General features: G+C 34.5%; 1 protein-coding gene across 1 annotated transcript; it reads left to right on the top strand.

Annotated features, from left to right (window-relative positions):
- The first annotated feature begins 1,390 nt into the window (after positions 1 to 1,390).
- Positions 1,391 to 9,498, top strand: LOC143566365 (casein kinase 1-like protein HD16). The gene is made up of 18 exons (XM_077053091.1): positions 1,391 to 1,623; positions 2,783 to 3,221; positions 3,826 to 3,951; positions 4,030 to 4,103; positions 4,194 to 4,263; positions 4,501 to 4,556; positions 4,647 to 4,718; positions 5,383 to 5,477; positions 5,560 to 5,626; positions 5,723 to 5,852; positions 6,598 to 6,816; positions 6,892 to 7,022; positions 7,742 to 7,916; positions 8,009 to 8,099; positions 8,214 to 8,371; positions 8,454 to 8,642; positions 9,004 to 9,074; positions 9,161 to 9,498. Exons 2-17 carry the CDS (start codon positions 2,841 to 2,843, stop codon positions 9,061 to 9,063), a joined length of 2,094 nt encoding a protein of 697 aa, XP_076909206.1. The 5' UTR covers positions 1,391 to 1,623; positions 2,783 to 2,840; the 3' UTR covers positions 9,064 to 9,074; positions 9,161 to 9,498.
- Positions 9,499 to 12,656: the final 3,158 nt, after the last annotated feature.

Here is a 12,656-nt window from a genome sequence, read left to right as displayed (position 1 = left end):
CTTCTCATCTAGTTATCACACATTAATCGTTTGACTACATCAACTCATAAGTATTTGCGCAATATACCCATTATCTTAAAATCTCTTATTTTTTTCCTCATGATACGACACAAATCTCTCATTTATGAAAAGCAAAGTTATTATAAAATGGTTAAACTTTAATTATTTAAATGATTTCCTCAACTTATCCCTTATCTTATAAATCTTTATTTTTGATCCCCATAAAATGTCTTCCCTAAGAAACCGCCATCATCCTCGACATCAATCGACTGATTCTCATCACCACCGTATAGTTGCTTGTATAGCTAAAAAGTTAACTGTTGCGATCCCTAGGTTAGTGACCCAAAATCAAGACATCAATTCAACCGATTAAACCTTTTCCATTAATTCCCTACTGGTAACTGCAAATCATCTACCTCCACTTATCCCCACAACAAGAAACGTAAGAACCTTTCTGCAACATATCCTACCCAACCGCAAGCATCTTCAACTTTTCCAAACAAGAAACCTTACCTCGGTCCTTTCATGTTATGCTCCATTTGTAACCATCATCACCCGGTTAAATCCCTATGTCGTCGCTGCACCCAATTGATGGTGTGATTATAGAATATTGTAACCAAACTAGATCATACGCTAGACCTATTGATGAGACCATCATATGGTGCCAGGTCTTGTCGACTCATGTCAACCAAGCTCGACTCATTAGGTTGGCCCACTTCCCTCATATAAAAGGGAGGTTAAACCTTCCTTCTTTCCATTACGGAAACTCCTTTTCTTTTCGATTATACCATGTCTTCTGTTTTGCACATGTCATATAATACTCATGCAAGACATCTCACATAATAAAACTATCAAAATGTAGTCACCGAAGCTAAAACAGACCCATTCTAACTAGTTTTTATGGTATATATCTACAACTTGATTCCAAGCTCACGAACTCGATGAACACCACGATCATTTCAAACCCAAAGAGTCGTATTCATATTATTACAATAGAGCTTCAATATCCTATACATATTAACCTATAACAACACCATTATCAAAATAAATTAGTCAAAAACACCACCTTATCAAACGAGATAAAAATACATACTTAACAAAACTAATAGAAATATAAAATGTAAGAAAGTTATATGCAAGACAACCATACTCACACGATCAAATTCAACAAACGAACCGTCAAAGCGTCAAGCTAGCGATCTTAAACAACAAGTCGGTTTTGATATCAAGTCGGGTCGGGTCGGGTTTTATAATAATAATAATAACAATAATAATTTAAGAAAGAGCCCACACCACTACCACCACACATAAGTAGCCCATTTGTCATGAACAAGAGTGAAGGTACAAGGCCCCATTAGACAAACCAAAGCAAAGCAAAGCAAAGCAAAGCAAACCATCTAAGACAACAAGACAAGCATGGCTGTGAACATAGACGACGTTGCTATCGTGCGCACATACGTAAGTTACACCGTCTTTCCGTGCGCACATCGACCGCAAACCCCTATCGACTTACCCACCTATTAATTTCAATTCAAGAACAACCCACACATACATACATCTCTTTATTTTAATCTCATCGATTCAATTTCATCATATTTCAAGACTCCATTTTTAACTTCAAAGGTACAATCTTTTTGTTGAATCTGTCATATGGGCATTTGGGATTTTGCTTGGCTTCTTTGTTATTTGAAATGGGTTTTGATCTGTTTGTTGTGAAATGTTCTGTTCTTGATGATAAATGCTAATCGGTGCATTGTATTGACTGATTATTGCATCTGGATTGAATAATGAGATCTTGCTACTGATGGATGTTGGGTTGAATTATAAAATTTGGTTATCGGGTTTGTTCTTTTCATTGTTGGGGTTGACTAATTTGAATCTGGTCATGTTGTATTCACTGTATTGTTAAAGATTGATGTTTTGATTTATCAATCTTTGATGTTTGTTGCAAAGGTTGAGGTTTTGAATCATCAGTTGTTGGTTGTTTGTTTGCTGCAAACTACCGATTAGTTATTATGTAATAATTTAGTACTTTGTAAGAATGAACAACTTAGGATGGTTTATGGGAAATGTAACTGAAACGACGGATGTAATTGGCATTTCTTTTTCTAAAATCTCTTGCAACATTTGCATCTGTTCATTTGAGCTTCTTTGAATTGTTATAATTCACTGATTCGCGTTTGAGTTTGTGTGAGTTTCAAGGTTTTAAGTGCATAACTATGAATTTGAAATAAGACTTTATTAAGAATAATATGCATGACTTTGTTGATAGGTATTATCAAGAGTATTTACGTAGGTGTACGTACTCATGTTTTATCATGAATTTGATTTGAAAGACTTTGGTTTGTGTGTCCGTCCCACTTTGATCGATATGATTACGCACGCCATCTCTAAGATTGGTAAAAGTCTCGAAAAGGGAATAATATTCTATTTTAGGAAATGATTTTCAACATTGAAACTCAACACTACACAATAATCCACATTAAAAAAATATTAATCATGTGCAACAAGATATTATCCGTTTAAAGCCATTAATAGAAACGATGTTATGGATAGATTTAGGCTAATATGAAGAGTAAAATCTTTCATTAAGGCAATCATTTTCATATATTGTAAGTCTCTTGATAGACCAATTTAGGTATTTGGTGGGTGCATATTAATATTTGATCTAGATGGTAGAGCCATAAAAAGATCATACCTTTTCTAGAATTAGGTACTATAAAGTTTGGATAATTTCTAAAATTGTCCATTTTTATGGTAATTTATTGATTTTTGTTATTAGGGTTTATAGGCATATCTTTCGTGGAGGTCGGAGGATATTTATATGTGCATGGAAGAAGATGCCGGATTTGAGACGTGGAGTTCGCCAAGCCAAAAAAGGTAACAATAACAATAATAATGGTGAGGGCAATGCAACACCTCTTTTAGCCCCAGCTCCTAGGCGTGGGACCCGGCGAGGCAAAGTGCAGGCGCAGAAGTTACCTGAAGCGACTCCAGCAGTCCCCGGGTATCCTTATCCAATGCCAGGGCCAGCTGGCAGAGGTCGAGGTAGCCGACCAACCGCTCAAGATAAAAATCCAGACATATTTGGAGGGGGCGTCGGTCGGCCCCCTTTGAATTTGGATGTTGGAGTTGGTAATCAATTAGTGGTTGGTAGAAGTCCTGAAAAAATGGCGGCTGATGCAGAAGATGAAGGAAGCACAAGCCCGCTTCCCGAAAGGGTAATTATAAAGTTTATATCTTTTTTTTATTTTGTAATTAATGTTCAAAAGAATATTAGGGTGACCGACATGGATTTTTTACTTAATGTTTGAATATCTAAAAAGGGTTAATATCATAAAAAAAACCAGCATACTATCGGTTTTCATGAAAAGGTCCCTCAACGTATTTTTGACATATAAAAGTCACTACATGCCAAATAAATACGAAAAGCCCCCCAACTTTAATATAGCATTTTTTCTTGATATTGACTCCTTAAATTAGTCAAAACATAATTATATAATATTTTTGTTCAAAAATGTTGGTTGGCACTTCATCAAATTTTAACAATATAAGAGATAACGGGTCATTGTTTTAAATATTTTTTCACAACTACATGTATTATATGTAAGTGTAGCAACTTAAATATAGCCAAATTGGGTTGAGAGGCTTTTTTCGTGTAGTTTTTTTTACATGTGTAGGGTCTTTTGTATATCAAAATTATGTTGAGAGACATTTTCGGGAAAAATGAGAAAATATGTTGGTTTTTTATGATATTAACCCTGATAAAAACAATATAGTAAGAAATCAATGAATTTTTTATTTTGGCATAATTTTCAATTCTAGGTTCAAGTTGGTAATTCACCTGCATACAAGTTAGAAAAAAAACTCGGTAAAGGAGGATTTGGTCAAGTGTATGTAGGGAGACGGGTGAGTGGTGGCTCAGGAAACACGGGGCCTGATGCTCTTGAGGTACACAATTTTCAAAACATTATTTTATTGGTACTTTAATATTTCAATGATTTATTTGATTCACGTATTGGGATGTAGGTTGCTTTGAAATTGGAGCATCGAAATGGCAAGGGGTGTAGTTATGGCCCTCCTTATGAGTGGCAAGTTTACAGGTGAGTGTTTTTAAAATCTCTTATAAAAATTTACAGAATTTATAAAATGTATTCCTAATGCTAATTATTTTCTTAATTATGTGGTTGAAGTACCCTCAACGGGTGTTATGGAGTTCCAATGGTCCATCACAAAGGCCGCCAAGGAGATTATTATATTCTTGTGAGTTTTTTAGATTTTTATCTATATAGTTTTTTAGATTTACTCGAGCCGGGGGTCTCACTGGAAGCAGCCTCTCTATCCCTATGGGGTAGAGGTAAGGCTGTCTACATCTTACCCTCCTCAGACCCTAACATAGCTTTGCTATTGGTGGGATATACTGAGTACGATGATGATGATGATGATGATATGGATTTGATTTATTAGTGCTTATTATGTTCCGTTTGGTTGATATTATAGGTTATGGACAAACTAGGCCCTAGTTTATGGGACGTTTGGAACTCTAGCAACCAAATGTATGTTATCTTAATAACTAATGAATTCTTTGTTCTTTCTTGTAATTTTTTTAGAGTTGTTTTAAGTTTAATATTTGCTGTTTTTAACAGTCTCTCTGAAGAAATGGTTGCGTGTATAGCGGTGGAAGCGCTATCAATATTAGAGCAGCTTCACTTGAGAGGGTACGCACATGCCAAATTTTGATCATAGATGTAAACGAACCGAACGAACATGAATGAAGCATGTTCATGTTCTTTGCTTAATTTTAACCGATCAAACACGGAAAATTAATTGAACGGGGTTGTCTTGTTCGTGTTTGTTTGTTAGGAAAATGAATATGTTATATTTGTTCGTTAAAAAGATAGACGAACGGTTCACGAACGTTAGCGAGAGAACATAGCTTAACATAGATGAACGATCATGACTGAGCTAAACCATTTAAAAGTATTGTTAAAGATAATGCGTTGGGCCTAAAAAGTTATTAAAACTAGTCTGATTTATAATGGGCCAAAAAAAATTCTGTATGAGTATATTAACGAACGTAAATGAAAGAACTTAAGAAGACTGCAGATGTAAACTAACGAACATAAATGAACGTAAACGAACAATGCTAAACGAATTTAAATGCACGGACATTCACGAACATAAAACGAACGAGACACATGTTCATGTTCGTATATTTAATTTAATGAACAAAATGTTTTGTTCATATTTGTTCGTTTAATCGTTAAACGGACATAAGCTAACTTAACGCCAAATAGTTCACTGAACATTTGGTTTGTTTACAGTCCTAGTCATAGATACTTATATAACGTATGTGATTAAAGATTATTGTCTGTTTTACAGTTTTGTTCATGGAGATGTAAAACCTGAGAATTTTTTGCTTGGTCAGCCTGGAACGCCTGATGAGAAAAAGTTGTACTTGGTTGATCTTGGTTTAGGTACATATTTTTATACCTTATTGTTACTTTTTTAGTATATTATGAAAAAGTTTGTGACATATTGAAATTGTTTTAATTTTAGCTTCAAAATGGAGGGAATCATCGTCTGGTAATCATGTTGAGTATGATCAAAAGCCTGATGTTTTCAGGTAATTTTTGTAGTTTCAAATCCCATACGGATGTTTTCTTGGCGTAATGCTATTTATATCTTTTTTATATGTTTTTGTGTTTTCTTTTTTAAATAGGGGGACGGTACGTTATGCAAGTGTACATGCACATTTAGGGAGGACGGGAAGTAGAAGGGATGATCTCGAGTCGTTGGCGTATACGTTAATATTTCTTCTCAGAGGGAAGCTTCCGTGGCAAGGCTTCATTGTGAGTTTGTTTCTTAAATTAATCATATTTTTGTTTGTTATTGAATGTTTTTTAATCTACCAGAATTTGGATTTTCGAAAATAGGAATTTTATAAAGCTCCGTGCTTTCAACATCACAGTTCTTAAGGGTATAATTTGAAGATTCCACAATCATGTTCTATTTTTATAATAATGGATTTCAATTGGCAAACTTTTCAAGATTTTATGATTATGTTTGAAGATTATAAAGGGTAAAATGTTGGATGCAATTGCATTTGAAGCTGCTAGCATTTTTTAAATTTCAAGCTATTCATTTGTTTTTTCTAGGGAATCTGTTCTTTTTTTTCTTATTGTCTAATCTATCTTAATAAACAGCATTGGGATTTATTCTTAAAATATTATTTATAAATAAAGATTCCAAAGTTGTGTTCTTTTTATTTTATGGTTTAGCCATAGCTCTTCAAAGTTGGGTGCTTCACTGCTCCTGTCTTATCTGATTTTCGAAATTTCCTCTGCTTCTTTTTTTGAAAGTCTTTTACTTTCTTTTACAAAATATTCTTTTTCAGTTGGATATTTGGGATTTGTTTCCTTGATATAAGACTTTCATAAAGTTTGGTGATTTCAGTTTCATGGGTTTAAGGGAATCAATTCAAGATTCCCAAAGTCTTGTTGTAGATGTTATGAGTTCTGTAATTTTCTTGGGTTTGTTTTGTAAATTATCCTTGGCTCAGATGTTGTAAGTTTTTAATGTTTATTCAAAATGCAGGGAGAAAACAAAGGGTTTCTTGTTTGTAAAAAGAAAATGGCAACGTCACCTGAATTACTTTGCTATCTTTGCCCGTCACCTTTCAAACAGTTTCTTGAAACAATAACAAGTATGAAGTTTGATGAAGAACCAAATTACTTGAAGCTTATTGAGCTCTTTGACAACTGTCTAATTTCAAGTGCATCTCTTCGGCCACTTAGAATAGATGGCGCCTTAAAGGTGTGATTTTTAAAATAAAAATATCGTCTTTTTAAATTGTTTCTTGATGTAATTGTAGATAACTGCTTGTTGTAGGTGGGACAAAAGCGGGGAAGACTACTTATTGACCCGGAAGATGATGCTCAACCTAGGAAGAAAACTCGGTTAGGCACTCCCGCCACTCAGTGGATTTCTATTTATACTTCAAGAATGCCAATGAAACAAAGGTATGGAAAATTTAAATGTTAAGTTACCTTTTGACCCTCTACATGAAGATTGCAACTAAGTTTTCCAAATGTTTCACTGAAGTCATTTAAAAGTTTTTCTGTTAAGTGTTATCTCTAAATTTACTTAACTTTCATCACGTGTTTCAATCTTGTTTATATATATATATTTTTATAAATGTTCTTTTTTTTCTAATTTCATTGAGGTAATTGACACATATGAATCTTGATTACTATTGGTGATTATTTTCCAATTAACCTTAAGTAGGAGATAATATTGAAGAGGAAAAATTCACTAAATAATAACCAAGTTTTTTTAATTGTACGGTTAAAGTCAAGATGGGAAAAGATAATCGCTAAGTAGTAATCAAGATCCATATATGTTTCATTTGCCTCACTTAGTTTAAAAAAAACAAAAAATAACACTTGTAAAAAAAACACAAGATTGGAACGCCTAATGTAAGTTGAGTGACTTCAGAGGAACACTTGATAAACTTGGTTACTATTATGCAAAGTTGCCCTTTTTAAAAAGGGTGCCTTAGGCATGAGACCTATGTGAAACTCTCAGCTTTTGGGACCTAAACGCCTCAGAGCTTCTTGCGTTATATAAAACCAAGATGTTGATGAAGCATCAATGTTTCTTTCTTTAGAAAGAAACAAAGCAATAGCTATTTGATATTAAGTCAAATGTCGTTTCTTAGTCAAACAATATGAACACTCAGGTACTACTACAATGTTGCGGATGCAAGACTCCACCAACATGTTGAGAAAGGAAAGAGCGACGGTCTGAATATTAGCTGTGTGGCTTCTTCATCTAATTTATGGGCAATTGTTATGGACGCCGGCACCGGTTTCACTTCACAAGTCTATGAACCGTCCCCTGTTTTCTTGCACAAGGTAACATTTCTCATCTCATTTTTTTTACATATTTTTCAGTACATCTTTTATCGTCTTCTTTGCGTATTGATTTAAATGTTTGTTTATTATAGGAATGGATAATGGAGCAATGGGAGAAGAATTATTACATCACGTCACTTGCCGGTGCAACAAATGGTAGTGCTTTGGTGGTTATGTCCAAGGGTAAGTTTTGTTATCTATCTGTGTTTGACTATAAATATCTTCAGTTTTTGGCCAAAAAAATCATTTTTTTCATTAAAAAATACAAAAATATTAACTTTTTTTACGTGCTCTTAGGGACGTCATATACACAACAATCATACAAAGTGAGCGATGTTTTTCCGTTCAAATGGATCAACAAAAAATGGAAAGAAGGGTTTTTGGTAACTTCAATGACGACTGCAGGTAGTCGATGGGGCATCGTGATGTCTAGAGATGCAACTTATTCTAACCAGGTATTGCTTCATACTCTTGACGTTATTACACGAAAAGTCAACCAAGAGAGTCAACTTATGTATGTTGTGTTTCTTTTTTCAGGTGGTTGAACTTGATTTTCTGTACCCCAGTGAAGGGATTCATAGAAGATGGGAGAACGGTTACCGGATAACTGCAGCTGCTGCAACTGAAGATCAAGCCGCCTTCATACTTAGTACTTCCAAGAAGAGATCACAAGATGTTACTCAAGAAACGCTTAGAACATCTGCTTTTCCTAGTACCCATGTTAAGGTAATCTCGATTATACATATAACCTATATATACATTACATACAACTTATACTTCCAACCTATACATACAGCCTATACATGCAAGTATACAACAACCTATACATAGTTACATACAACCTATACAGCCTATACTTCCAACCTATTCATAGTTACATACAACCTATAGATAAATCCTATACATATAACCTATACTTACGACCTATATGTGCAACCTATACTCCCAAACTGTACATACAACTCATACATAGAACCTATACTTACAACCTATACATACACCCTATACACACAGCCTATGCATATATAAAAAGAATAATAGTTAAATGACGGAATGTCTTACTTTTTCAATATTTTTCTGTCCACAGGAGAAATGGTCCAAGAATTTGTACATAGCATCCATCTGTTATGGAAGAACAGTTTCTTGACATTGTCATTGGTATGTTTTCCTTACAACCCTTTTTAGTGATACTTAAAAAATGCAGATCTTCAAACTGATGTGGTTTGTTTACGGTTTTCTTGTAGGGCGACAATTGGCAGTGAAATGAAATACAGATACAGTTTTTGTTACATGGTTGTGGTAACATATTTACCATTTATAAGATTATTATGTACATGCGAAAAGAATGTTCATTGGTAAACAAAAAATCATTGGTGGCTCTTAATATTGTATGTTGTCGGTTTGAGCCAAGGAGGTGGTGGTCGGTCACAAATCTAAACTTGTTATGAATCATAAGTTGTGTGATTCTTTTGAAACGCTTAAAGAAAAAAAGGTGGACAGTTCGTTTATACTTGATACATTTGCGTGTTGCGTTTTTGTGCTCCTTAGCTAATAGGTTTTCATGGTGTTGTTTCAACTTGTAGCACCGCCAAAGAAGTCGGTTTTTTTAGGGGCTAAACTTGGGTATTTTCGAATTTGATTGTGCACTAGAAATAACTGATTATAACTAGGGGATGTACTACATATAACAAAGTGTACAACCATTTAATTTGTTTTGTCATTTAGATTTTAAGCATATAGCTGTATAATGTTTTTTCTTTTTTTGAATGGCAAATTAGGATCACTCACGGATCACTGGAGTATCATCGTGTCACCAGCAGAACCACGCGATCATATCCATCTCCACTAGGCAATAATGCCTAACTACCAAATCAGGAGGAAACCCAATAAATCTTAGGAAAACCCTCTTGTGAGATTCGAATCCAGGACCTTATTTATCCCACCACCAAGATGCCACTAGGCTATAAAGCCTTGGACAATAGCTGTATAATGTTAGATCATCATTTTGGGAGACTCTTAGCCTCAAATGTTTAAAAATAAATAACTTAAGGGGATGCACGAGATTTTCGAGAATAAATAACACTAAAAAGTTTCGAGTAGCTGCCCAATTGATAAGTGTTTTACTCGCTCACTTTAACAAAGTGTTTTTGTACAAGGTAGGTGGTTGAACGTTTGTACATAGCAACTCTTGGTCAGTGTTTACTTAATTATTAATTAGGTATATGGTATATGTTGGTTAGTTAAAAGCCAACAGCCGATTGACAAGCTAAAGCGTTATATAACTAAGTAAAAAAGGGTCAATGTTGGGCGTTGCTAGCTTAAACAAACGATGATTAATCAAGTGTCACATACAAAGACAGTACGTTAACTATATATTAATAGGTTCTATGTCTTGTGTAGAAATAAAGAAACGACACTCTTTATGATACCAACACAAAGATTGAACATTCTATTAAAGTTAATATCATATAGAAGAATAGAACTTGTACATTTGTTTATGGGTCAATGTACAAGTTACAGGTTAACATACAGAAGTTCTAACACTTAACGATTTTTGACAAATTATGTGAAAATGTTTATCCCAAATAAATAATCTATATTGAAAACAAAAGATAAAAAAGTTTACAAAATTATTTCACCTCGTTTATTTGGTAAAGGCGTATATCTACAGCTTATAGCGGTGTTGCCGCTTTCCTATTGGTGATTAGAACCACCCAAAATCTTACACATGACCTAATGGTCTCTAATGGTAGTTTTTTTTCCTGGAATAGGTGTTAAAAAAAGTGATTTTAGGTGGTTGACTTTACTTTAAGTGATTTTAGGTATGTTGTTATCTCAGATAAATGATTAAAGCGATGTATCAGCAACCTTTCTAGATGGGTCGTTATGGGCGTCCAAAGGGGCTTTTTGGGGCGCCTTTGGGCTTGAACACCGTCGTGGGGCGCCAACAAAGGGGGCGTCCGCGCGCGGGGTGGGGGGGGGGGATGGGGGGGCTAATGAAGACCGACGACTAAGGGAAACTGGTGGTGTGGCCATATGTCTCTCTCTCTCTCTCTCTCTCTCCCTTTCATACACACACACACACACGCATATATATATATAACGCGGCGTTAAAGAAGCTTTAAACCACAGCTGGACATTATGGAGAAGGACTTTGAAGCCCCGTTTCCTATGTTGAGAGACTTTAAAGCCCCTCCATAATGAACAGCCTAAGTGGCAGTCCATATCATCCAAGTTGTGAACGACCTTTCCAAGTGATCGTCCATGCCATCGAAGGTGTGAGGTGACATGACATATGGAAGGCGCTACCTGAGATAGCAGATTACGAATAGGCTGAGGTGGTGTCGCAGCCCCAGGAAGCCTCTATCTCAAGTAGATGGTCATTGTTAGTACTACTTCAAGCATCTTCCAGCTTTCCTGTGAATGAGTAAAAGTTTTTTAATTTTTTTCCCTTCAAAATAAGTGAACTACTGCTATGCTTACATTCACATAGTAACAAACTAGCATGTAGACTAAGTTAAATAGTTTAGGCCTCCAAGAAAAAAAAATCTACCAAACATCGGTTGGCATATAAAATATGTTTGAAAGAAAGAAATGTTTTAATTATCATACGTAGCTTTCAAGCCTAAACATTTGAGACATTGAAGTATCCTCCCGCCCCAACATTTACAAAGAATGAATTTTGAGGTGGGCCAAACTCTATGTATGAGAGTTAAAATATTTCTTCTTTCAAACATATTTACATGTCAGAAATCCGATAGAAATTTTGTTTTTTCTTTGCAAGCCTAAACCATTTCACTTAGTCTGTGCATGCTAGCTTATTACTTTGTGAATGCAGGCATAACGTACAATACTTCACTTTTTTCCGATAAAATTAAAAAAGAGTTTTAACTATACAATTCACTCACGGGAAAGCTAAAGGATGCTTAAAGTGGCACTAATAATAACCCTCTACTTGAGATAAGACTTCTTGGGCCGCGACACATGCATAAATGATCTGTATAATTATCTTTATCTTTGTTCGATTCACACATTCTATTTTTCCGTTGTTCATATTTAACCCTGTCATATGTTAATTTTATTATGTATTTCAATTTCAACCGATAAATAATGTTTTTTACCTTTACCAAATACTAGGAGTGTGCATGGGTCAGTTTGGGACGGTTTTATGTAAAATCCATAACCATAACCAATATGTCGGTTAATAAATAACCATAACCATGACTGATCCGTTATGGCGGTTTCGGTTAATCGGTTTTGAAGGTTATAGCGAGTCGGTTATGGGTTGATTAACCGTGACCAAAACAATGTAATTGAGTCTAAAATTTTGACACTAATATTACAACATAAAATAATAATAAGAAAAAAAATGATGACATATATAGTTCAACAAAATATATAATTTTTAATATTAATAATATATATTCAAACAAACGATAATTGGATTAACTTTTTAATAACATTAAATCATATAGTAACAAAATGAGAGCATTATTAGTTTATAACCTTCTTTAATTTTCTCCAAATTACGAATCATGTGTCTAATTATACTCCATAAAATTGAGAATCTTGTAAATGAGGCGGTTCGGTTATGGCAGGTTTAAATTATCTTTAATCAAAACCGATCCGTATTTAGCGGTTTTCAAAAATTCATTAAACCGACCCACTGATTATGTCGATTATCGGTTAAAATCAGTTCGGTTATGACGGTTAATTTGCACACCCCTACCAAATACTAGG

This window comes from Bidens hawaiensis, unplaced genomic scaffold, assembly GCF_021521415.1.
Source record: "Bidens hawaiensis isolate Kalapana, Puna unplaced genomic scaffold, B.hawaiensis_p1.1 tig00022873_1, whole genome shotgun sequence".
Taxonomy (NCBI): Eukaryota; Viridiplantae; Streptophyta; class Magnoliopsida; order Asterales; family Asteraceae; genus Bidens; species Bidens hawaiensis.
The sequence above is the reverse complement of the archived record's forward strand: the minus strand, read 5'-3'. Positions and strand labels throughout refer to the sequence as shown.

Bases quoted from the DNA above. Each gene is read 5' to 3' on its own strand.
- LOC143566365 (XM_077053091.1), top strand. From the start codon at position 2,841: ATGCCGGATTTGAGACGTGGAGTTCGCCAAGCCAAAAAAGGTAACAAT. The intron at 4,104-4,193 runs GTGAGTGTTTTT...ATGTGGTTGAAG, and splicing joins TATGAGTGGCAAGTTTACAG to TACCCTCAACGGGTGTTATG. The intron at 8,643-9,003 runs GTAATCTCGATT...TTCTGTCCACAG, and splicing joins TTCCTAGTACCCATGTTAAG to GAGAAATGGTCCAAGAATTT.